Genomic DNA, 27,076 nt, shown 5'->3' on the forward strand with positions numbered 1-27,076 from the left:
AAAGACTTGCAGAAATTAAAAGGAAATAATGTAATTATTGAGAAAAGATAGAGGGAAAAGAACCACAGAAAGATACGAAAGAAAGAGTAGGAGTGTGTCGAAGAATATTCATTAGCCTATTATTTAGAGCAAGTTCACACAAGCCCTAAATATTCAGTGACAGCAACACTCCTGTCAGCTCCTGTCGGGATGTAATTAGTTTGGCTGAAGGACAGTACAGTCGCTTATTCTCTGTCTCGCCAAGCAACACATTCTCACTCCGACCTTGTCACATATTGACATTTTGGTCATGGACTTTACATGTCCACATATAACGAGCAAGGTACCCTGGTTGCATTGGTTGTTGACGTTCTTGGACACTGTGTAAAGTTCTATTCTTTCAAAACAGGAAATTTAATGTTTACATACAGTCTCTTTCAAAATAAAATGCACTACGTCGCTACAACACCACAGACATTTTTTTTCCTTCAACAACAAAAACACATGGTTAGATTTCGGCAACAAAAGCACATGCTTAGGTTTAGGCAACAAAAACATGTGGTGAGGTTTCGGCAACAAAAGCACGTAGTTAGGTTTAGGCAACATAAACATGTGGTTTGGTTTCGGCAACAAAAATATGTGGTTAGGGTTAGGCAACAAAAACGTGGTTTGGGTTAGGCAACAAAAATACATGGTTAGGGTTAGGCAAATGTTAGGTTTAGGCAATAAAAACATGTGGTGAGGTTTAGGCAACAAAAGCACATGGTTAGGTTTAGGCAACAAAAACATGTGGTTAGATTTAGGCAACAAAAACACATGGTTGGATTTAGGCAACAAAACCATGTGGTGAGGTTTAGGCAACAAAAGCACATGGTTAGGTTTAGGCAACAAAAACATGTGGTTAGATTTAGGCAACAAAAACACATGGTTAGGTTTAGGCAACTAAAGCACATGGTTAGGTTTTGGTAACTAGAACATGTGGGTTAGGGTTAGGCTACAAAAACACCTGGTTAGGTTTTGGCAACAAAAACATGTGGTTAGATTTTGGCAACAAAAACATGTGGTTAGGTTTAGGCTACAAAAACACCTGGTTAGGTTTTGGCAATAAAAACATGTGGTTAGGTTTAGGCAACAAAAGCACCTGGTTAGGTTTTGGCAATAAAAACATGTGGTTAAGTTTAGGTAACAAAAGCACCTGGTTAGGTTTTGGCAACAAAAACATGTGGTTAGGTTTAGGCTACAAAAACACCTGGTTAGGTTTAGGCAACAAAAACAGGGTTTGGCTTTAGAATCGTACGGGACACACCACTCTCTCGGGTGACGGTCGTTGTTAGGTTGGTTGGGTTAGGCAACAAAAATATGTGGTTAGGTTTAGGCAACAAGAACAAGTGGTAAGGTTGAGGCAAATGTCTAAAAAATAATAAATAAATAAAAAATTAAAAATAAGAAAATGTCTACAATCAACCAGACCAATGTTGTGTATTTGGTTAAACTGTGTACTTATGTTATCCCAAATGTTTCCAACAATGTTCAAACCCAGAGACGTCTGTCATTTTAATCAAGGACACAGGCCATGTCAATTTGTCACTATCACCTGTCAGTGGCATCATATCCCTGGCTTGTTAACTGTATGTTTGAACCAGATAAAGGATTTGAAGTCATCGTACATCTTGATCGTAAGTTATCAGAGAAACAAGCTGAGCAAATGTTAGTGGCAGCTTAGCTCCAGCCCCTGCTGTGCCAAACAGCATTGGAGAAACATTGATGTTTTAATGTGAAACTGCTTTATTCAGTGTTTATACTGGTTTATATCACCGGGTCTGTTTGATTTGTAGAGGAGGAGAGCTCTGCAGATATTTCCCCTCATGGTATAAACCTCCTTAACGTCTGGATCTTAAGTTATCAGAGGAAAGAACGTGAGCACACATTAGCATGTGCTGGACTATCAACCTCTCCACAACAAGCCGAACAGTGTCAGAGAAACACTTATTAATAACGTGAAACTGTTTTATTCAGTAATCTTAACCGTTTTTTTTATGCCAGGCCATAGCTATAAAATGTCATTGTCATCATAAGGTTGCCAGGCAAGAAAGCAAATAAGCATATTCCCTAAAATGACAGCTCATCCCAAAATTGTATGTGATGGTGGCACATCTGAATATCAGATTCTTACTCTGTGTAATTGTGGAACATAATTAGGGCTCACTGTTTGCAATAGCAATTCAGTACCTGAATCGCTGATGAGCCATTTAGAGCCAGCAGCATCACCCATCCCATTTGTGTCTTACTGAGACCATTAGGAATAATATTGTAAATTAGGTGTAAGCTCAAGTGTGTATACAGTGTGTAGCTAAATATACAGGGCTGAGAATAGGTGTGAAAGTATTTATGGTCCTACATTAATTCATCCAAATTTCTGTGATGGGAGGGGCTCACTGGATAACTGCTTGGTATTGCTCACATTTTCACCCACAGCCACATCTTGGTATGCTCTCCTCTGTGGATGTGCAGGGGAATTACTAATTTCCCTTAAGGTAAAGGAGGACTAAGGGTGTTTAAAATTCCTGTACGTTTGAAAATATCATATATATCCTCAAGGAAAATAGCACAATCATTACAACAACTGTTGTCTTAAGGTTCCCCCGGTGGAGACCTGCAGCCAGGCACTCATGGAAGATGTATTGAACGTGATGTACAGTGGCATGATTGAAAGGAAACAAAGAAAGAGGCAGTAGGTCTCCAGGATGGAGGTGTGCTGTTATTAATTTGGACTCAGAGCACCCTCAGAGGATGAAGTTAAAAGGCAAACATAGTGTTTCGCCTGCAGACACATCCGTTCGTTTGACTGGGCTCCATGTAAATCATTTGAAATAACTAATATTCTGCAGGTGGCTGCCTGGAATAAAAATGACATCATTGACTCGCTGTCCACTGCTGTGCCTCCTTCGCTAGAGGACGCTGTGTATCTTAATGGTGACGTACAGCTGACGTACTAGGAAGTGTCTTGCAGACAACAACACTGCAGCTGGTTTATCGACATAGAAAGTGTTACATGCTATGGGAAGAACAGGGGGAAATGAAATAATGATTTGTCAGCGACATTTGAAACTCTCCCTGTAGAAACGTTGCGGTGTGGTGATATAACAGCAAAAGGTCTGAACAAGTAAGTAAGTCATGGCAGTGTTATTCCTGTGCTCTGTCAGTGCTGGTTTGGCTAACGCTAGTTAGCGAGCTAGGCTGGTTTCAAACCCTGAATTAAAATATTAAACGCTAAAATTATTTTTTTTCTCCGTACCTAAACTAAAAAAAATGTTACCTAACCCTGTAGACTGTCACTTTTGTTTACAATACGTTAATGTGAGAGGTAAACCTTAATTTCTCTTCCTATTCGTGTACCTGTAAATAACGATAAATATAGCACCAAACTCCGTTGTAAAAGCTGGCACTATAAAGCCGCATTGCTTTTTGTGGATATACAGTACTACCTGGCAACACGACATCTACAAATATTAATTAAAAAAGACGTTTCTGGTAAATTCGGCACACATATTCTCAATCAAGTAGCAGCTGTATTTCTTATTTAGCGTTATACATTACGCGCTGCATGTCTAACGCTGATACGCCGATAACACCTAACACAGAGAGAGCTATAGTGTAAAGTGAAAAATAAAAAGTGAAATTGTACTGAAATAAAGAATAAGCATATTAAGTATTGATGCCGAATTACACAGGAGTCTATACAGACTGGCACTGGCTTTTGGGGAAGCGTTTTACATTAACATTTGCCAAAGAAATCAATTACACATGAAATTGCCACTTCTTTTCAAGGAAGTGTGGTGCAGTGTTTGTCCTTGCAGAGAAAATGTCTGAAAAAGAGAAGTTGCTTTTGGCTGGGTGTCAGAAGTATCAGCTGACTTAAACAACATCTCAAACAAATACTTCCGTTTTCACTTAAAGCCTCAGGTTTATGATTTCTTGTACTTTGTGACCTGAACATAGATATTTCTGATCACTATGCGGTTACAAGTGGCAAGTCAGATGGGTTATTTTAGAGACCTTTGGAATTAAAGTAGATTCTACTTTCTTTCTTTCTTTCTTTCTTTCTTTACCAAGAACTGATGGCTGCTGTTTCCTGTGGTTATGATATAGGTTTATTATCACTCTGACACTCAGGAAGGCAGAGACATCTTCAAGCCTCTCCAATGTCCTCTGGCTGTCCACCCCAGTCACCAGCTGTGGCAAAGTCCGAGGTAGTAGTAGAGGGAGAATGCCCGCTGCTGGCTGCCACCTTTGCCTACTGGGACAACATCCTGGGCCCACGGGTGCGCCACATCTGGACGCCAAAGGGAGACCAACTGATGTTCCTCAGCGATGGAGAGGTCACATTTTTGGCCAACCATACACTTAATGGGGAGATTCTGCGTAGCGCCGAGTGCGGCGCCGTGGATGTGAAGTTCTTTGTCCTGGCAGAAAAAGGCGTCATCATTGTGTCTCTCATCTTCGACGGCGAGCTGAAGGGTGACAAGAACACGTGTGCCTTGTCCATTATCCTGCCTCAGACAGAGCTTGCCTTCTACCTGCCTCTGCACACCATCTGTGTGGAGAGGCTAAAGCATGTTATCCGCAAGGGACGCATTTGGATGCAGAAGGTACCCTGATCCCTTGACTTCTCATGCTTGGACACAAGAGTAGACAAATTATTACCCTTTATACACATAAACCTACTTTAAAACCTGATCTATCCTTAGTTCCTTATTTGAAAGGGGTGTTAAGTAATCTATCACCTCTGTTTTACCCATTTGGGATGGCAACAATATTGGCAGAATAATAAAGTTGCAGTCTCCCAACACAGAGGACTAAATTAGCTAATTAGGTCTGAGAGCTCCTACAGAGAAAGCTAGTGAGGAGGTAATAATAGGGGTGGGGAAAAAAACATGACGCACAGCACTAAAAATATATCACCATACCATACACTGCTGTAAAAGTGGGACCACTAGGTTGAATGTCAGCCGTAAGTGTGCCTGTTTATTAATCCCTTATGTTCTGCATATGTTTAACACATCCCTGTTTGTTAGTTTGACCTTTTGAATAGTGTTTCTCTTGTCAGAGTCTTCCCCTGACATAGTAAACATTTTAGTAGGTTTTTTTATTTTGCCCTATGCACCTGCAGTTCAGCCTGTTTGGTGCCAAAACCTATATCATCTTGTGTTGCTTTGAAAACTTAATGCATCAGAGGCCTCATTGCTGGCAAATACTGCTTACTAACCTCAGAGCTGGGTATCGATCCTCTGTGCTTTTTGGCACTGACCATAATGTATCTGTATGTATGTGTACCGTTAAGTGTCAGAAGGGGTCAACTACAGTTGGCATCGAACGTCTGGTCAGAATAATAATAGCCTTGTTACTTCTGAGTTGTTTTTTGAGCAGATATTTTCAGATTTGAATCATTATTTTGCCTAGATTTTATTGTTTTATTAAAGCAAAGTACTGGTACAACTGTGTGTATTGAGACTTAGGGCTGGGCAATATGGAGAAAATAAAATATCACAATATTTTTGGCTAAATACCTCAATATCGATATTGCATTGATATTATAGGGCTGACTATTGGTGCTTTCACAAATACTTACACAATGAAACTTTTGATAAATAATAATCAGTAATGTGGATATAATGACTTTTGCCCCGTGTCCACCAATGTGAGAGAGGACGTAACTGCTGGTCTGTGTGGGTAAATGAGAGGAAACATATTAATAACTACAGTATATGAACATATTCCTCCACCATCATCGTTGTTCAGCACTTGTACATGTAAGATGTGACGGTTGTTCTTAGTGGTATTTGTCCCTCGTCCATGGTGATTGAACGGCTGGGTAAGAAGTGACAGTGATGAGTGCAGTGTTTTTACCCAAAGTTCAACATTTTATTCTCTTAGCACTCAAAAAAAATTGCAGCACTTAAGGCAGTATAGACACTCAGCACCTCATCACACTGCTAGCCTTTGTAGTGTAGTGTAAATACATGGCACCCCCACCATAGAAACATTTTTAAAAATAAATTAGTGTCAGGAAAACACACTTTGGTGGGCACAGTCCCTAACCAGGTAAAGGCATATCATAGAAACAGCCTGGTAAGCTCAGAAAATTACATCCCTTAACTATAATACAGCCTTTTAAACCATAAAAAAAGAAAACACTGATCTAGTCTCGTGTCAAGATATTGATACAATATCTATGTATCGCCCAGCCCTAACTGTTTTTTAACCTTTTTTAACTGAGTGTTTACAGTTGTTGCTAATTTACCTCCAGGAAAGTTATTTTTCATGATGTGTTTCATGTTCCAACCAGTACTGGAATCTGAAGGCAAATATTGGCCTATGAGAAATATGAGTTTTAAAAAAAAATCAAAAAGCATGGAGCCCCTAATTTTTTTTAAACAAATTATGACCAAAAAAAGTACTGAGCAAGACATTTTACATTTGAAAAGTAAACTTGTCCATGCTGTCTGGAGGACAAACTATGTAAAACTGTGTATATCAGTACCTATCCAGTTTATCAGTACAGCTCTTACGGCTTTTATCTGTTGTGTGTCACCATGCAGAATTCAGTAGTAACAACACATCTTCATCACTTGTGTTTTTCATTTTAAGATGGAGGCTTCCAGCTTTCGCAGCCAGTCTCACCAGGCCAACAGCTTGTAACACGCCCTTTATGGCGGATTGAGTAAAGTGCATTAAAATGCAGATCATGCCATTTAAAAGCTAGAAATCTTAGCCGCTGGCCCCGAAAATGAATGTCGTCAGTTCCCTCAGTCGACCGGCTTTAGTATCTGTGCAGTGCTTGAGGTAACTGTTTCCATTTTTCTTCAACTTTAGGGCTACAATATCATCTCAGTGCTGAGCTTGGAGATTGTCCCTATTATGGAGCTGCTGGCCTCTATGAAGACACACAGTGTGCCAGAAGATATAGATGTGAGCTGCACACACACACACACAGACACACACACACACCAAATGATTGAATAAATTTTAACATGACAGCAAAAGGAATATAGAGTTTTGAGATAACACTATAGATTTGTGAATAATTTTCTTGTCTATGGCAGAGTTAAAGGAATACTTCACCCACAAAATGACTTTTTGTATATCAGTGACTTAGCCCATGTTACGTTGAATTGGTAAAGAAAAAAATTGGTTTTCTTGCATGCCTCCATGGTGAACAAAGAACTCAAAAACGGACTAAATTTTTCATAAATTGAGGTAAATGGGGGCCATGTTTGACAAGAGCAAAACTATGTCAGAACATATGTTCACAAACTCTCACACAACTCATGAAGTTTAATCCAAGTCTCATTTATCCAGTCGTGTGCTCAGTACTTCCCAAACACATGCATTTATAACTAAAACCTTAGAATTTTAATGGAATGCATGAGCACAGTTCAAACGCACACACTGACCCGTGTGCGCTACTCATATGCAGAATGTTTTAAATAGTGAAGTTTTAGTGAAAATACCTGTGTTTGGGAGGTACTGAGCATACAACTGAAAAAAAATGGATTACACTGCATGAGTGGTGTGAGAGTTTGTAAACGGATGTTTTGATATAATGTTGCTGTTGTTAAATGCGGCCCCCATTAAGGTCAACTCATCAAGACTTTTCTCTGTTTTTGGATTCTTTGTTTACTGTGGAGACATGCAAGAAAAACAAAGTTCTCTTCACCAGTTCAGTGTAACATGGGGTGAGTAATTGATATACAAATGATCATTTTGTGGGTGAAGTATTTCTTTAATATCTTACATCTAAGCATCATGATTTCAGTGATTGAATGTTAAGAAGTCAATATCTGAATACAGTCACATGTCACTTTTTGAAGAAAAGAAAAACACCTCCAACTTTATTAAAGTTCAGTCATTTCATTATTTAATTGTTCAAATAGTTTCAATTTCTTTGAGGATGAAATTTTCCAGGTTCTCTGCCTAGATTACCACCCAGTGTGATTCAACACATTTGCTCCCTTCTAATATGCAAATGTGACAAAAAAAAAGCAGCACAAAGAAGCTCCCTGGAATCTTTCTTGCTGTTTCCTACATTGTTACATGTTGGTGGTTTTGCATCTTATTTTCATCACAGTGCCTGCAAATGTGCCCATCAGCACTTTTGTCTTTGTTGAGACCAGTTTTAAAAATGACTCATTTGTTTCGCTCCCGCTGAGTAGATAAAAGACACCGTGCTAAATGATGATGACATCGGGGACAGCTGCCACGAGGATTTCCTCCACAAGTAAGCGCTCTCCCGTACAGGCAAATGGAGACAGATGATGAACAATACCCATTTAACACCCATCAACCTTCCGATGATGAGTAATGGCTCTCCACTTAGCCGAAAGTTTCCTCCAGAGAAAGGACGAAAGTTAAATCGCTGTTAGTGTTGAGGGTCCGGAAAGTCCATTTCAGCAGTGAAGCTCCCAATTGCTCAGAGTCGAACAGGATTAGCTCAGCATCCTGCGGTGATGACAGAGCATCGGCTCACTGGAATTTTGTTACCTCAATCTTAAGGCTATTTATAGCTGATGGAGATTTTTAATAAGAGAACAACAGACTGATTGTATGTTTGAGGAAATGTAACATTAAGTTTTAAACTAATCAGGCAAAATAGTTTTTCATTGTGACTTAAAGGAACAGTTCACCCCAAAATTAAAAATACATGTTTTTTTCTTACCTGTGGTGCTATTCATCAATCTAGATTGTTTCTGTGTGAGGTGCTGAGTGTTGGGGATATTGGCCGAAGAGATGCCTGCCTTCTCTGTAATATAATGGAGCTAGATGTGCCCAAAAAAAAAAAAAAAAAAAAAATGGGAAAAATTCAACAGCAATGTCTCTTTCCAGGAATCGTGACCCATTTACGGAAGATATCCACTGACCTTGTTGTGAGTTTCATGTTGTAACTAGGCTTGGGCGGTATCTGTTTTTCATACCTTCCTGAAATTTCACCAGGGTATGTGGTATATGATGGTATTTATGTGCAGTGCTACCAAACAGAGTGGCAAGTTTGCTATGTTCCGCAAGCTCCCTTAGCTTTTTCAGTCTAATAAAGAAACAAAATAAACTCCCAAAATGACAAGGGATGTAATTTTCTTACACCTGTTTTCCTTATGAACTGGGGAAATTTAACACTACACCTTCTAAATTCAAGTTTCAAGTCTCTTTCACCAAACTAAGACTAACAGTAGCTTTATTGTCTTGTTTACTCATCTTAAAACACACTTCATTCAAACTCGACAGAAACAAACTAAAACTTGATGAAAGAAAGAGTTTTTTTCCCCCATGGTCTCTTTCTTCCGTTGATCCTAGCTGTTTACCATCCTGTAACGTTATCCCTATGGATGTATTAAGAGACCTGGATGAAGTGTTGCCTGCGGGGCCTTGATCACTTCTGTGAAAGTTGCTCAGTGGCGCATGAAAATGGCATATGAAAATACCCACATAATTGGTGCTGCTTCCGTATCACTGGGCCCAAAGAGCAAGCGCACTGGAGACTAACGCCAGATGAGCTGGCTGTTTTTGGTTTAGTGTTCCACTAACTTTAATAGCGATAAAATGATTTAATCTTGCAGCTCATCTCGACTTTTAAAATGTTATGGAACTGGAAGGATTAAATCCTGATAGTGAAATGAGTCATTTTTCAGGGTTGTGGTGCTCAAAAAAATGTATCCACTGATTTACAGGCGTCTCTTTCCCAATGTAATGGGAAAAAGTCTTTTTGGGTTCAATGGTGACACATGACAGACTCAGGAGTTGTACTTCCACTGTTTGGGCACTGTGAAAATTGGCTTCAAAGCCTGGCGCACTTCTTGGGGGCCTGGGTATCCCCACCACTCGCAGTTTGCATGGTTTTCAGCTCAGTTGCTTGTTCCACTAGTAGAGACTGAACTCTGGTGGCGCGTGCTGTGCACTACATACAATACATCATCAATACATCCTCTCTGTATGACTTGAATAAAGAGGTGAGCATCCGTACTTTTGACCGTGCTGAAAAGCATACCGCCAGATATCTAAATACCCTGACATACCGTAATACTGTGATACTGCCCAGGCCTAGTAAGAACTATTTTCTTTACTTAACTGCACCCGCAAACTGTATCACCGTGCAGAGGTAACCATGCATCTGCTTCAGTATGAGAGGCTTGTGCTCGTGACAGCACTAGATGTAAACATTTATGGCGTCCTCCTTAGTTTAGATGTAATGTTACCTAGATGAGTAGTGCTAGCTGAGCTAGCGTCAGATGCACACTTCCTTTGCACTGTGATAGAGTTAGTGGGTGTAGTTTGGCAGAAAGAAAATAATTCTGACATGAAACTGCTCACAGCAAGGTCTGTGGATTATCTTGAGTTACCAGATCAAGATTTCTGGAAAGAGACATTGCTGTTGAGTTTTTGAAATGTATTTTTTCGCACCACAAGCCGAGTGCCATCTTGTTCCATTATATCAGAGAGAAGGCAGACATCTCTACAGCTGATATCTCCAACACTCGGCAGCTCACAATAAAACAATCTAGATTAATAAATAGCACTACAGGTAAGATGGAAATATGTTTTTTTTTTTTTAATTTTGAGGGGAACTGTCCCTTTAAGGTATGAAATGGACTATTTAATACCTAAGAATATATTCAGAAGGTCAGAATAAGGAATACCAGGCAAATGTAACTCTTCACTGGCCCAGAGCCAGTTCCCATCTTGATTCCTCCTCCATATAAAGTCTCATGAATGTTTTTCGGGACCAATTCCTCTGTCTCAATCATTATTCCTAAAAGCTGTCATTAATGATTAGAGGAATACTAATGGCGATAATTGTCTCTGATTTGCATGTCTTTGTCTCTGTGGTTCAGGGCCATCAGCTCTCATCTGCAGACTTGCGGCTGCTCAATAGTGGTTGGAAGCAACCCAGAGAAAGTAAATAAGGTAAATGTAACATATTAGTGGCAGCACGCAGACAAATTTGTGATGCATCTCCATAATTTAAAATGTTTTGAAGTGCGCTGTGCTGTTGTTTTGAGTTTAATGAGCCCCTCATGCACTTTTTCAGTCTCTGTTACTGCTTGAGTCGGGGTTTTGAATGTCTGTCTGGGCTTGGCAGCACAGTTACTGCTGCAGCTCTTTCCAAAAAGATAGAAATTATATGATAAGCTTCTCAAAATGGGCAGATATTGTAATTAATAGAAGAAAAGCTGGCCACACTAACCGAGAAAGAAAACTGATATTGCACACTATGTGCTGTTTAAGTGATCTGCACCAGAAAACAGTCACTAACATTTTGCCCAATGAATATCAAAGGGCTACGCAGCTTTAATTTGAAGTTTTATTGAGTTGAGGCCTGAACTGAGCACCAATTAAATCAAGACTTTTATTTGTATCTAACAACTTGCCTCAAGCTTCATGTCAGATTAAGGTCTATAACAAAAATGTGGCTTCTTTAGTGAGTTTTGAGATGGAGCTTGTAGAATAAAGGTGCTGACAGTGGGCACAGATCCACCACTTTTTAACCTAACAGCTAGGAAAAGCAAGGTGGAAACAAAAGCCTGTTTATCTTCTGTCCATGTTTGAAAAAGAGGAGCCCTAATGCGGCATGGTTGTAGTTTGCACACCCATTCTAACAGGGAATTGTTGCAATTATGTCAAGCTGTAGCTATTATGTTTCCTGAAAGCAATTGAATACACCATGGTACAACTACCCATGACTGTCAAAGCATTGAAATCTGTTTGTTTTTTTTGCCTCACAGATTGTACGGACTCTCTGCCTCTTCCTCACCCCGGCTGAGAGGAAGTGCTCTCGCCTCTGCAAGGCCGACTCTTCTTTCAAATATGACACAGGCCTGTTTGTTCAGGGTCTGCTTAAGGTACCCACCAGTTCCCTCTCATTATACATACAGTAAGATATGAATTAGAGCCTTGTTATTGTTCTGCTCTGCCTGCTCGTTTGATGTTGCCCAGTCTGTTGTTCTGACCTAATTTTTTTTTTCTGAATGAAGATATTTTTATTACCACACTGCATTAGATTCACATCTGTCTTAATGCATGCTGCGTTTTCTGTTGTCTTCATATGGTTTTATTTTTAATTACCCACCTACAATGTGCAAATTAAAGGAATACTTCTCCCATAAAATGATGATTTGTATATCAATAACTAACCCTGTGTTATGTTTAATTTATGAAGAAATCTTTGTATTTCTTGCATGCCTCCACGGTGAGAAAAATAAAATTAAAAAAAAAGGTTAATGTTCTTGATGAATTGATGTCATAGGGGTCCACATTAAACAACAGCAAAACTATATCAAAACGTGGGTTTTGTAGTCCCTTAGCAAAGCTAAATTGATAAAAAAAAAAAAAACAACAACAACAACAAAAGCAAAGATATAATGTATTTTTTAGAGCATTTATTGTGCAGAATGCAGATCTCAAAACTCAAAATTAAAACCCAGTACTCTATGGTGCAAAATGTCTCCTGGGATCTATATCAAAAGGTAATTTCCTTTTTTTAGCAAGAAAGAATGACTAAATGACTGAGTTGTGTTTTTTCCACCTGGACCTTTATGCTCTGCCATTTCTCCTCTAATCATCACGCTGTAACCTGGGACAGACTGCTATGATACCACAACTATCACACATTCACATATGGAGTTTTTTGTGGAGCCCCTAGCGTCACATAGGTTTACATTACCAAAGGTTTATGACAAACTCTCTTGCCGAAAACCAACTCCCGTGTGCGCACGGCGAGAGAGGAGAGGGAGAGACGCTGTGCTGCTGCCAGAGGAGACACTGAATGAGTTCCCTCTGAGCGGTAAGTCGCTACAAGAGGCTGTTCATAAGACATTAACTCACTCACTCACAAGTTCTCCAGCAACACATGTTGCACGTGCTACGCTAAATCACGGACGTGAACCAGCTCCTCTTGCTCCACTGTCTCTGTGCTCGCAGCCATTTTCACACTGAGGCAGGTGCGATGACGTCATCGACGATAGGACGGTAGAGCGCAAATCTCTACCGTGGGCCAAATTTATATGATTTCTACCGTCTACCGCATATACCGTGCAGCCCTACCTGCCATATGCTCAGTACCAGAGGTGTGGACTCAAGTCACATGACTTGGACTCGATTCAGATGACACTGTCCAGGTACACCCTGAACAGGTCATCAGACTATCGCAGGGCTGACACATAAAGACAGACAAACATTCATGCTCACATTCACACCTACTGCAATTTAGAGTCACCAATTAACCTGCATGTCTTTGGACTGTGGGAGGAAACCGGAGTACCTGGAGAAAACTCAAGCTCACTCAGGGAGAACATGCAGACCCCACACAGAGGGGCTCCCCCACCCGGGATTTGATTCAGGAACTCTCTTGCTGTGAGGAGACAATGCTAACCACTGCACCACCCTGCCGCCCTCTTTGTTGATCCGCAAGGGGAAATTTTGATTTGTTACAGTCGTTCTGATGTAAAAAATACAGAATTACAAGAAGAATAAGAGTATGAAATATAAGTATGTTGATATAAAGCAACAATGCAATATGCTAGTGTTGAACACTAGTACTTAAGATATTAAAACTATTGAAAATAAAATATATATGTTGTCAGTCATCACATTGACACTTAATTCCCCAGATGTCCCACTTAGTTTGAACCAATCTCACATTATCCTATCAAGTTGCAAGAGTGAACCACTAAGAACTTACGTTACGTTACTGGGCCCCAGTTCCAAAAAATTATTCTAAAGATAATTTTGTTCACGTACAAAAAATATTTGGGGGTCAACAAAAACCAAATTGTAGTTTCTAAAATGTGCGGGTCAGAAATTACAGACAGACAACTTCCAGCAAACTTGTTTTTAACAGACAAATACACATTTTAAAAAGTATTATGATTTGTGTAAATTTAATATGTAATTACTCTGTTGTTAAAATGGCATTATATTTGGTGAAGAGTGCATTATGACTTGCATATGGCTGGATAAATACTTGGATTATACTGCACGAGAGTTGTGAGAGTTTGTAAATGCATGTTCTGATATAGTTTTGCTGTTGTTAAACTTGGACCCCTATGACTTAAGTTCATCAAGTATGTTTGCTGTTTTTGGATTCTTCGTTCACAGTTGAGGCACGCAAGGCTGCACAAATTTAACATAACACAGGGTGAGTAACTGAATGGAATAGAATAGAAAACTTTATTGTCTGGAACCAAAAGGCAATAGAAATTTGTCTTCGACAGGGCTCAACACCAGTTGTACACACACATACAGAAGACATTTAAAACACATCCAAGACATTTACAGGATCTAAAAAAAACACGCAAAAAAGGTACATGTACAAAACATTGACACTTAAAAGAAAAGAAAAGGACCAGCAGCAAGTCATGATCAAAGCACTGTAATTCCTCTGCTGTTGAGGGCTGTTATTGCAGTTGGAATGAATGATTTTTTGTAAATTGTTTTTCTGGCCAGTGGGACTTTGTATCTCCTGCCTGATGGGAGGAGACTGAATGAGTGATGGAGGGGATGAGAGGGTTCTTCTGTGATCAGGGTGGCTTTCCTGATCACAGAGCGCTCATACAGATGGAACAGTGGAGTTTGTGGCGAACCGATTATTTTGCTGGCTTGATTTGTGATCCGTGAGAGTTTTGTTTTCTGTTTGTTGGTGAGAAAGTTGTACCAGGAGGTGATATTGAAGGTGAGAATGGATTCTATGAGTGACCGGTATACAAATGATCATTTTGTGGATGAAGCATTCCTTTAAGATACTGCTACATCTACATTCATTACACATGTCTTGTTTGTGCTTCTACTCCATTACAATCACTTGTGGTCAAGTGCAGAACTGAGGCCTTTGTGAACGCCAAGTTGTCACATTATTTACTGCTGTTTTGCGAGGCATGAGGGCTCAGTGTTACACAGGCAGGTGAATAAGAACAGCAAAAGAGGCAGCAGGAAACATGGTGCTGCTTGTTAGTGCAGTCATAAAGAGTCAGTATGGTGCACGCAGGGTGTGTTGTGGAGCTCCTGCAGGATCGTCTTATAGATTTCCACATAAAATGCAGCGGGGAATGAGAGAAACTGGCCCAGGGAGAAACAACAAAAAAGGAAATAGGATGCTTCTTGCTTGCAAAAAAGGAAATTATTTATTAAAGCTTCTTTGAGTATATATGACATGGATAAAGGATGTTTTGGGAGAGCTGCCCTGATTTTCTTTCTTTGTTGATGTATTGCATTTTGTTTATATATGCAGGGCAGACGTTCTAATAAATAATTTCACTTTTCACGTATTGTTGTTGTTTCGTCTTATAGAAACATAGTGTGCTCTGTGCTGTCAGTTGGGACAGACTGTGGTTAAGGGAACAGATTTGCTACACACTAAGCAGAATAATAAAAACCTGCTGTTGCATATCACATAAAACACAGACCAGGTTGAGGCTTGGCAGGTATTCAATGTGGGTTTCCCCCCTTTCTTTTTTTTTTTAATTGCCAGGACTCCACAGGCAGCTTCGTCCTGCCTTTCCGCCAGGTGCTCTACTCCCCATACCCGACCACGCACATCGACGTCGACATCAACACAGTGAAGCAGATGCCGCCGTGCCACGAGCACACGTACAACCAGCGGCGCTACATGCGCTCTGAGCTCAGCGCTCTCTGGAAGACGGACAGTGAGGAAGACATACCCCCCGACACAATCATACACACAGACGAAACCTTCACACCTGACCTGTAAGCCTCGCACCAAAGTTATAGTTCTGCATTTTTAATACAGTATTTTATTTGGTTTCCTCAAATGTTAATATCATAACCATAATGCCTTTTTTTCTGTAGGAATATATTTCAAGATGTCATGCATAAAGACACTTTGGTGAAGTCATTTATAGATGAGGTAAGAATATAGCAGCACCTTTTTTCATATTGATTCAATAAAAAATAAAGCATAAAAAGCACTCCTAACCCAGTCAGAAACAATAGGGAAAGAATAAGTATACCCTGCAACATATTGACAAAAATAGAACATAATAGATAACACAACAGCAACCATTTTTATTATTTATCATCATTCAGGAGAACAATGAGAGAGGAACAGTAAAGCACTTTAGATGAAAGCACTATTCACCATTCAAATCAAATCACAGTTTTATGAAGGCCTGAGTCATATCTTTTTTTTTTTTTTTTTTGGTCACAATAGGAATCTGTTAGTTAGGAATATGAATATCGCTGAAATGTATTCTGTCACATTGTTCTGGCATACCTGCTGTGTTCTGTGAGAGCTATGTAAATGGTTTCCATCTGAAATAGTAACAATAGCGTCAGGAAAACAAAAAATAAACAAATAATAGAGCTTTCAACTGAATTTGAATTTGGATAGAAATGTTCTTCCACAGCAAGTAGAGGAATATTAGATCAGCAACGGATCTCAGTGTTGTTGAACTCATTAACAAACCTGAAGATATACCCATAATAAAACTGTTTGATCCCTTTGGTCAGGTGATGAAAAAGAAGCAAGAATGAAGTAGTTTTTTGTATGCATTTTATTACAAGGTGTTGTTTCAGTGATAGTAAGTTCTTAAATGATTCACTCAGAAAGAATCACAAGGTTATCTGTTTTTGAATAATGAAAGTCAGTTTGTCAGCTCTGCGCATGGATTTCAGCAGCTACTAGTTGTCAAGGGGTTAAAGGAGCTGTATGCAACATTCAGAGCGTATCTGTCAGGAGTCTTGGGCAGGGTTGTTTGCACACAGTTCTCAACATGGAGGTGGCTGAGCTGGTGGCTAGCAGCTTATGGTGCCATGGATGCATTCACACCAAATGTGGTGTGGCAAAAATGCCACTCTGTCCATTCATTTGAATGTGGATAGTGTGTCTAGGTTTGTGACAAAAAGTTGAAAAAGATTCAACTTTAGAAGAAACATAACCAACATCATGCAACTGGCAATCAGACCAGAAAGACTCCCACAGTCTACAGGGACAAGAAATACAGTCTCTTCCTATGATTTAATGTTTTAGTGAGTAAAAGAAATGAACTTTGTATTAACAGCTTGTGCTAACTATCCTACAAAGGAAAGCACAAACTCTGAGATACTACATTAATGACAATCAAAAATTCTATAGATCTTTGTAGCCAACATAAACAAACTCACCAAAGACAAATACTGAGATGGGGAGATTGGCTTTCTGTCCACCCTCCACTGTCCCACAAACGGGCCATTAAGTGACACTTTCTCACCGCCGCGTTGTCCATGAAAAGGTGGTAAAATGTTAATGTTTTGTTGTTGTATTTTATTTTCTGTTGGCTTCGCTGACAGACAGCCTGGAAGCTGCATTAAAGCATCAGTGTGTAAAAATGGTGAGTAACAGTGACATCAGCGGTCAAATTCTAGATTGCAGCACTCACTCGCGCTCACTCACTCACCCCTCCCGTCGGTTAAGTGACGGTGGCCTCGTAGGACAAAAAGCCTTGCGCAGACCACAGAGTTTTTCAGGAGTATCCAGCGATGAGAATGAATATTTATTTAGGAATCTAAACCATGTTATGATATGCTATAGTTTACCTAGTTAGATATAGTTTATCTGTGAGATATATGTTAGGAGTGTTTTATTTCTAATTGTTTTGGTAACACGAGCAAACATTAGCACAGTAATGCTAAAATAACACGTTTTATGTGATAGTCACGGCACAGTGCGGCAATTATAGGTTGGTACGTTTATAATATATGCGTTTCCAGAGTGTTCTTCCACAGGACACAGGGAGAAGAGGAAGAGAGAGAGGGAGAGGAGGAAGACCAGGGAGAGGGAGGGGGCAAGGGGGTAGAGGCGGTGCAGGAATGGCCAGCCAAGGACTTAGTGTCTCGGCTACCCAGAGGGAAAAGGAGGAGGAGGAGAGGGTGGCAGCCTTCGCAGCAGTGCGAGAGCATTCAACAGATTAGGCTGTAACCATTTAGCTGTAGTGCTGGGATAACGTTAGCCAAGGCTAGGATAACGCTAGCCAAGGCTGGGATAACGTTAGCCAAGGCTAGGATAACGTTAGCACGTAAACGTAGCCGTCACTCAAACTTAGACGAGAGGGAAAAGTAGTTGCAAACATGAAGCCAAAATGATTTTAAAATATCAGACTGAATTACCTGTCTAGCAGAAAGCAGGCAACCTCTGCATCCCTTGTGAAATCCTTCTCCTTCAGGAGTTCTTTCCACCTGGAATAATCAACGCCGATATTCACTCGCGTTTTGTTCCGTCCTCGCATATCTGATCTTTTTCTTTTATTTGGTGGCGTGGTTTCCCTCTTACGGGGCAAAACTCCATTAAAATAGTAAATATATATTAGGGATGGGTCACGATATTCGAATTTTGAATAGTCGTTTCATTTTTGAAAAATCGATTTTTTAATGCGACTATTACTATTCTCCGTCTTATTTCTCCCCCTTTATTTGACATGCAATTCAGCTCCTAACCGCACGAGGGCAGTCTAGAATTGCTACAGCGGTGTGAGATGGGCTACCAGCTAGTTTGATGCTCTTCTACAAACAGGAGAAACATGCAGAGACTTCTACTCCGTGAGGAATGTCCGCAGTCATTCGGGCTTTCATAGTCGAGCGCACTTCCGCGTTGTAGTTTCCTGTGAAAATGTCCGTGAAAAATCCCCGCGATGTGAAAAATACCTGCCGAGCAGTCACCGGTGTGCGCGCACAGGGCTTGCGGACATCCGCTTTGAGTCCTTGTGGACCTCCGCGGAGTCCGTTCCGCCCGAGTATGTTCGGGCCTTTAAAGATGAATGGATCTCTGTGTGCGTGGCTCCAGGGGGCGATTATTCGAAAAATTGTTGAATAGTTGAATTTTCGAATAGTGTTTTTGCTTGTGTTACCCATCCCTAATATATATATATATATATATATATATATTTATATGTATATATAAATATATATAAATATATATATATAAATATATATTTACTATTTAAATATATATTTAAATATTATTATACAAAATTAACATAAATCTCAGTAATACCCTACGTGCTCTGGAAGAGAGTACCAAGGCTAGAAAATCAATGTGCTCATTCACTTCTCATATACATCCTGGTGGTAGTAGATGGCCCCGGAGTACACAATGCTTATGGTGAAAGCACTTGCCAAAGAGACTCTACAAAATGTATCATTTCAGTTTTTAATAAAATGTGTGCAAGTACAAATAAGATACATAAATGTCAGCATTTTTTGTCTCAGTCCAGCCCTGTACACAGGCCATTGAAAGTTCTTGAATTTATCAGTTTCTGTTTGGAATTGCATGAAAATAGGATTTCGCCGTGTGAATTTCAAACTTTTCAAAATTTACTCCACTATGTCTTTACACAGCAAACACTTGTTTGCTGCTATAATAATGTCTTGGGTGTTGCATACAGTTACTTTAAGCACTGCAAAATCAAGAATGAAATCACCAAGTAGAAAATAAAGTGGTACTTTTTGGTGTTTTTGCCTCCTATTGCTGTCTATGACCACACTTGCTTTTTTCCTGTGGTGTATACTATTGTGAAGTTAAAAGCAACAGATGGATTTTCATATTTTGTCTGTGGTACAGTGCTATTGAACACAGAACAGTCCGTATATCAGGCTGCAGCAAATACTTTAATGATGTGCTCCCATCTCACTGATACTGTCTCTAGAGCCCATAGATACAAAACGGTAGATTTTATTCCCAAGGGTCACAACCTGTCATCTGTTCCTATGAAAGTGGTCCCAGAGTTGCGGTTACAAGTTCTTCTCATGACAACAGCAATATGCTTCTGTCTCAAGGTTAGCACAAAGGAGGGGCGATTGTATAATTCCAGCCTTTTCCAGCAGAGCCGTAGCCTGGACTACTAATTGACATCCTGTGTCGTACCCAGGTGTTCATGCTGAAGCCAGGCCTGTCCCTGCGGAGCACCTATCTGGCCCAGTTCCTGCTGCTGCTCCACAGGAAGGCCCTCACACTGCTCAAGTACATCGAGGACGAAACGTAAGAGCTGTCACAAATAAGACTTTAATCCACATAGCAAAAAGGATTATTGTTTGGCAGTATACCACAGCACTCACACACCCCATTCCACAGAAAAAAAACATCAGAAAGTCTAAATACCAGAGCTGATTATTGGCTCGTTGTCTGCCATTGTTTTTGCTTTGACTTTGCAGCCACTGACCTTGCACTGATTGTGACATCTCTACTGAGCACCACTGGTTACCCACAGGACACACGCCTAAAGCCATGTAGTCTGTGGCCCAATGTCATACACTTGTCCAAGTTAGGAGTCAAAATAGTTATGTCAGTGTTTTTCTGCAGCTGGTAATAGATCCCCAGGGTTTTGCTGTACAGGAGTGGAGGTACCACAAGCTCAGAGGGCCAAATAACCGAACATGGAATGATGGGGAACTCATAACGTTAACTCCAGTTGAGAGACATCTGTTAGTTCTTTGTGAGAGCCCAGCTGGGTGTGGGGTGTGCGCACACCTTCAGGGTTCTAAACCGAAACAGTGTTTTAGACGCAGATAAGAAAGAGTGTAGTATATTTTCCATGTGACCATGTAGGCTAGAAGTAGTGCAAAGAACACCGTTCTGCTGAGCAGCAGAAAAAACTCATGATCAAGTGAGTCATCCTTAGCCCTGCTCTGAACAGGCGGACAAGCATGACTGTGATGCATCTCAAACACTGCAGTTGGCTTTACTGATACGCACAAACGCAGTCACTGAGAAACGTCAGCTGCTGAGTGTTCTGATGGAGTCCGATGATTCCTACATGCTGTTTGGTGCGATAGCAGTTGGTACACATCCTCTGCCTTACAGGGGACAGTTACTGCCACTAATTAAAAAGACATTCTGCAAGATGACATTTTTCCACTGATGAGGCACCCTGCACTCATAGGACGAATTTTACCTTGTTAAAGTCGTCTCTCACCAGTGTGATGTGAAAATGTGGTGCTGGAATACAGAAAACACATGCAAATTTTCTGCATGACCGCTATGCACACTGGGTCAGGTGCTGATTATTGTTGTTGCAAGGTTTTATGTTTGTCTAGAACAAAATAAGAGTTTCCTCCTAAATAGTGTCTGTGTCCACTCTGAACAACAAAAACCTATACTACCCAGACTAAGGATGTCAGTGGTTTACTGTTCATTGGTGAAATGCCAAAAATATTTTTGACCGGTTACGCATGTCAGTTTAAAGGTTAATTTAACTACTCTGCAGTTTACTGCACTGTGCACCACCTGGGTCCAGTAGGAGCTAGCTAGCTGCACCTGTCATTTGCGATTACCACTGGTAACTTATTCCCAACCCAGTGTCATTACTGTGGAAACATTGCCTGCCATACCTTTGCCTAGCCAAAGGTAGGCAAAATGTCTTAGAGGTAGAGCGGGTCGTCCACTTATCGGAATATCAGCAGTTCGATCCCCAGCGCCTCCAGTCTGCATGTCGAAGTATCCTTGAGCAAGATACTGAACCCCAAATTGCTCCTGATGGCTGTTCCATCGGTGTGTGAGTGTTTTAAAAAACTGAGTAGCAGGTGGCACTTTGTATGGTAGCCTCGGCCACCAGTGTGTGAATGTGTGAATGTGACTCGTAGTGTAAAAAGTGCTTTGAGTGGTCAGATGACTAGAAAGGTGCTTTACAATTGCAGGTCCATTTGCATTTACCTATCAGTCTTTCCCCAGGTAGCTGCAGTTAGTAAGTGGCTCAATTTTGAGCTACAAACCGACTTGTCGACTGTTTTATCACCGATAGCTCTGTTAGCACCGTTAACAGTGTCAACATGGCTGGTGGAGTGAACAATGTTTAACGTGTCTAAGAGGTTTGTGCCTCAAAATGAGGCCGCTTACTAAGCAGGGCAACCTGAGGGGAGACGCAAGGGTGGCCACAATGTCTCCACTGCAACACTGTCCCACCACCGTGGGTCAGGATGGCACTCCCAGCTGTAATCCCATGATGAGCAGGGCTGCTAGCTACCTCACATCCAACCCAAGTGGCGCGCAGGTCAAAGAGGCCAAGGCTGGGTAACCAGTGGAGACCAGAGGGTGGGCAGTTGGCTCTTGGTTGCTGCATGTTAACGTGGCTGGCTGGCTGTCTGTCAGCAAGTCAGTGGAACATAAAATAAAACTCAAGATACTTACTTGAGTTCACATGATACTTGAGTCAAGGGAGTGCCAGACTGAAAGAAAAGCACCTCTTGTGTTTCACATCATTCCCTCAAAAATTAACGGGGTAGTTACCAGTTAATAGGTGGCGGACTGTCAAAAGCAAAATTAACCAAAACTGGCATCCCTAACCCAGACAGAGGATGTCTAAGGGGCCAACATTAATTACACAATACATAAACTAATAGGACCCCAAATATTATGCTAACACTAGCTGTTGTGGCTAGTCCCGTTCTATCACCAGCTTACAGTATGAAGTTAGCATGTGCGTGTGAGCTACTTTATCATTGTAATCATCTCCCAGCTGAAGCAGAAACCGAATTGATTTGAAGTTTCCTCATTTTGTCAGCAAGCTAGCTATGACCTGGAGGTATGACATCACTTGGAACAAAGGTTTTCATTGGTCAAATATATATTTCTGCAGGCGGATATCTGCTGATATTAAGGTCCATTTTAATATTTTTTCTTCCGCACAAAGGTTCAGAACTCACAGAATCATTTTTTCAGATGAATATCTGTGCTTGATGTGAAATGATTCTTAATGTTTACTAACAAGTTTTAACGTTACAGTAGTGACACAATAGATGCATTAAATCCTACCATAATGTAATAGATGCAAAGCCTTCCTATTTTGCATAGTATGCACACGAGTGTGTGTGAGCATACTTTAACCAACACTGCTGCTGAGCTGGCAACAACTTATCTGTCCCCTCTATGAGGCTGGAACAATATAGAGATTACATGTTTTATAATCGCAACAGGCAATCTATATTCATGATCTCCCCCTGTTTTTCCGGAACACCAGAATTGCAGCTGTGTTCTCACACGCAGAAGTTACAACACTCCTGATCTGATTGTAAAACATCACACACCCAGAGGTGAGGTTAGCGTGTTCCTGTCTGATGAAACAAGTGAAGGTATTTGAATGATTTTGATATCCCCCTCTTCCATTTTTGCCCTTCAAAACACGCCTCATTTGGTTTATGTATGCCACGAGGAGCTCAAAAAAGTCTGTTCTTCAGTTTATCCCAAAAGCATTTACCATTTGACTGAAACAGAAAAAGGTTGAAGGCATGATGTGCCATTGCAGACCTTTAGTAGTTCAGGGCAATTGTTCCAATACAATAAAGCAAACAATAAAATATTAGACTAAATGTGAATCGACTTCAAGCTGTACATTCAGGACTGTAGAAGTGAAGCACCCTTGGTACTGCTGAAGTTTTTATGCCGAGCAGAATTAGGCTTGTGATGATGCCACAGTTATTGGCTGATACTGGATTTACTGTTTATGTTTGTTTTATGTCATTGTAAATTTAATATCTTCATGTTTTGGACTGTTGGTAAAATGAAACAAGCAATTTGCAGATGTTACCTTTGAAACTTCTGCTGCTCTGCCCACTTTTCCCTTCCAGTTCTAACGCGGTTGTATTCATTGTTCCTGTTTAGCACTTGCAGCGCCAGTTGGCATTGTAAACATTGTACGAAAATTGGGAACATTCAGCAGCTATACTGCATCGATTGGATGGTTTTACAGTACCACATCCATCAGCCATTAGTGACAGGGAGGATGACACATGAAAACAACCTGAGATCACATATGAGAACATTTTAAAGACTGCAGTGTCGCGTTCTTCAGCTGGGAGATGTGTGCAAGTGGTGAGTCTGCCACTTTCAATGTGCCACTCTTAACTAAATGAACAAAATAAACTCAAAGTGTCAATGTGAAACAAATATTGTTTCATGTATTTTCCTTGTTTGAATTACCTTGTTAGCACATTGTCAAACAAATTCAAACTCAACAGAAACAAAGCAAAACTTACATTAAACTGCCAACAGTCACCAACTCTGGTTTAGTCAAAAAAAAAAATCCTTAATTCATCAAGTTAGGCTGGATGTGAAAATATGCTGTTTGTAACACACTGTTTATTCCCCCTGTTTCTGTCTGCCTCTCAGCTGCCCGCTGAGCAGCGACTCTCGCTTGTTCCTCGGCAGCCAACCATTAAAGGTCCCATATTATGGAAAGTCTTTTTTTATTATGAAGCAGGTTAAAGGTGCCATATAAATACTGTAAATGTATCAAAACGCTCAATCCACAGAGAAATGCACACAAACCGTATTCATAAACTGTTCCTTTAAAACAAGCCATCAGGACTTCAGTGAAGTTGTGATGTCACAACTCTACAGACGGGTTCATATTTTACAGCAATAACATACTTAAGCCCCGATCATACAGAAAGTGCACCGCACCGCCTTTTTAAAAAAAAATTGAAAGTCCCTAGTAAAAAAAACAACAACACTTGGTGCACCTTTTAATCATTGCCAGGCAACCACCCCTTCATTTCCTTACTCTAACCTTCCCATGTAATCAATCTAGCATTTGTTTATTTATTTATTTCACAGTAATTAGTATCTTGTTCCTTAAAAGTTTAGGCAGACAATACTTGCTGTAGCTCTGGTTTAGGGTGAGAAGCGGTCAGCAAATAGTTTGTCAGGCACAAGGAAACAGAGATCTGTGTGGGTAAAAGTAAAAAAGAGGGTGGATCACGGGGAGCTGCACCAGTCCAGGAGCTTCACCTCCATATTGGCCTTTTCAAATACTGCACTTATGCTTCCAAGCCTGCTGTTTTCTATTGAGATCATGGTAACTGCTGTTTGTAAAGTCGTATAGGTCTGGGTATTCACCAGCTGCTATCACCAGTTTCTCCTCCAGTGTTTACCAACTTGTTGTGACCACTACAGAAGGCCCGCCTCTCAAATCATGCAATTGGACAATGGGAAAAAAGGTGATGAGGGGCACTTTTCTGCTCTGAGTTGAATTTTTTTCAACTCGAGGAATTTATAGTGCTCTGACAAAAACACCAGGCGCGTGGCAACTCAAAATAATTACCAAAAAGCTTTGTATAATCAGGGCCTTGATAGTTCCCTTCAGATTTCCTGTTGGAATGTTTTGCAATGTATCTGAATGACATCAGCTGACAAGAAGTAGTCTAAACATGGACCCACTTTGTTGCCTAGCAGTGCCATTCCAATTCAGCAGTCTATAAAGTCCCAAACGCACTGACAGCGATAATTGACGTGCGTCAACTGAGGCGCGTCAGTTATCGCTCCTATAGCACACTGCAGGCATTAGGCAACGCCACAGAACTAGCAGTATTTTAGGAAGAAAGCTGTTGACTATATTACAGATCAGTAATTTAGCCTATATACATGTCAGCTGGTGCTGGTGCAGTCACGGTTTTGTTTTCAAATAAATATTTGGAAACGAAAATGTATGCTTTGGTGTACTTTTACAGAGCTTTGCAATATGTATAGCCACCTGTATGTATGAAAATGTATAATTTTCAGCTGCTGCACGGTCGGAGGTATAAATGCTCAGAAGTCTAGTGTGTTTCATTTTTGTAACTTATAGGCTTCAGAAAACATACAGGACACATTTTTAGGAAAAGTCATAGGAAGAGAAGCTTGTAGGTTTTATCTAAGCAGAGTTATTTGCATTATAAAAACCGTCATGGCGGCTCTAAGACAAGTGCACTTACATTGATCACTTCCATAGAATAAAACAAGAAATTGGACAAGATTGAAAAAATTGTTAAAATTAAATTAGGGAACTGATCACAGATGCATTGTCTCTGTGTGTTTTTACATCTGTTGTTGCTTTTAAAAGCTGATATGTCATGACAGTCAAGCAAATGAGCTCATTAATCATGAAATAGCATACAATTAAAAATCCTTACCTTTTTATTCATTTTAGCACTCTCCAAACAAGTGCTGCAGCTGCAGAAAGGACAGCTCTGGTCGCTGGGTCCTCATTTGACGCTCCAAAAATCGAGACGAGGTCGGAGTTGAGGCATCAAGGCAATTAGACGTGCGTCAAAACGCTTTTAGTGCGTGTTTGGCCATTTAAAACAATGCATATATAAGGAGTTTGGGCCTTAAAGATGGGAAGTGCCGCTACAGTGCTGTCACAGTCATTCCCCAGTTGCAGTGATGGTGCAAAAACACCAAAGACGCAACTGGAGAAGACCTGAAAATGCGGACCAATCAGAGTAGACTGGGCTTTTGTCGGGAGGGGGCCTAAAGAGACAGCCGCTAAAATGGAGAGTTTTAGACAGAGGGTGAAGACAGGTGAATTTTTACATAGAAGCATGTAAAAACATTCTAGTAGAAGCCCAAAATACAAATATGACACTGAAAATGAGCATAATGTGGGACCTTTAAAATAGCAAAATAAAAGGACAAGAATCGCAAAAACAAAAGAAGCATTACCTTCTGACAAAATTTTTGTAAAACTTTAACATGTTTTTTAAGCTTAAAAACAGCTTTTTAGGAAGAAACAGATGAAGAAGATGGCAATAACAAGCAAGGTAGTAGCACATCCACTCTAAAACAGAAGTAAGATTACACAACGACACAGTGTGAACCCCCTAGTTTAGGCAAAGATTAAGGTTGAGAGACTTGATAAATACTTAGAAAAAAAATCATTGATCAACAGTGCAGCCATAGTTTGTATGTACCTAAAGATACCTTATATGACATGAACAAAATATAGCCTGTGTGATGGCGAGTCAGGCTCACAGGACTGGTTTATGATGATGATTGGTGTTGAGAAGAAACTGGGAGGAGGCAGCTGATTGTCAAGCAGGGTGATGAATCCTCAGCATCATCTCAGAATGACAGCTCCCCCATCTACATCGCACGTGTTTGGTGAATAATGTGACGAGCGAGAAAATGATGCAAAGCACATGTCATGGCCTTCCCAGTCGCCACAGCTCAACATCTGAGAGACCCTCATCATCATCAAAGCTCTAAATGATGTTTTTATGATCTTCATTTGATCACACTGACACCCCCCCACCCCACCCCCCTGAGGCGCAGATATGAGACTGTATGCCAGGTGGGGCAAGGTGACCTGGT

General features: G+C 40.5%; 1 protein-coding gene across 3 annotated transcripts in view; it reads left to right on the forward strand.

Moving 5' to 3' along the window:
- Positions 1–2,978: 2,978 nt before the first annotated feature.
- c9orf72 (C9orf72-SMCR8 complex subunit) overlaps positions 2,979–27,076 on the forward strand; it is a 29,514-nt gene continuing 5,416 nt past the window's right edge. The window contains exons 1-10 of one of the 3 annotated variants that reach the window (XM_049595368.1): positions 2,979–3,142; positions 4,129–4,628; positions 6,853–6,948; positions 8,193–8,257; positions 10,863–10,935; positions 11,754–11,870; positions 15,494–15,729; positions 15,832–15,889; positions 19,884–19,993; positions 22,968–23,040. In XM_049595368.1, coding sequence (XP_049451325.1) covers positions 4,182–4,628; positions 6,853–6,948; positions 8,193–8,257; positions 10,863–10,935; positions 11,754–11,870; positions 15,494–15,729; positions 15,832–15,889; positions 19,884–19,993; positions 22,968–23,016 — 1,251 coding nt within the window. In that variant the 5' untranslated portion in view covers positions 2,979–3,142; positions 4,129–4,181 and the 3' untranslated portion in view covers positions 23,017–23,040. The remainder of the gene's footprint in view (positions 3,143–4,128; positions 4,629–6,852; positions 6,949–8,192; positions 8,258–10,862; positions 10,936–11,753; positions 11,871–15,493; positions 15,730–15,831; positions 15,890–19,883; positions 19,994–22,967; positions 23,041–27,076) is intronic. The other 2 variants (XM_049595366.1, XM_049595367.1) reach the window with 2 other exon arrangements.

This window comes from Epinephelus fuscoguttatus, linkage group LG14, assembly GCF_011397635.1.
Source record: "Epinephelus fuscoguttatus linkage group LG14, E.fuscoguttatus.final_Chr_v1".
NCBI lineage: Eukaryota > Metazoa > Chordata > Actinopteri > Perciformes > Serranidae > Epinephelus > Epinephelus fuscoguttatus.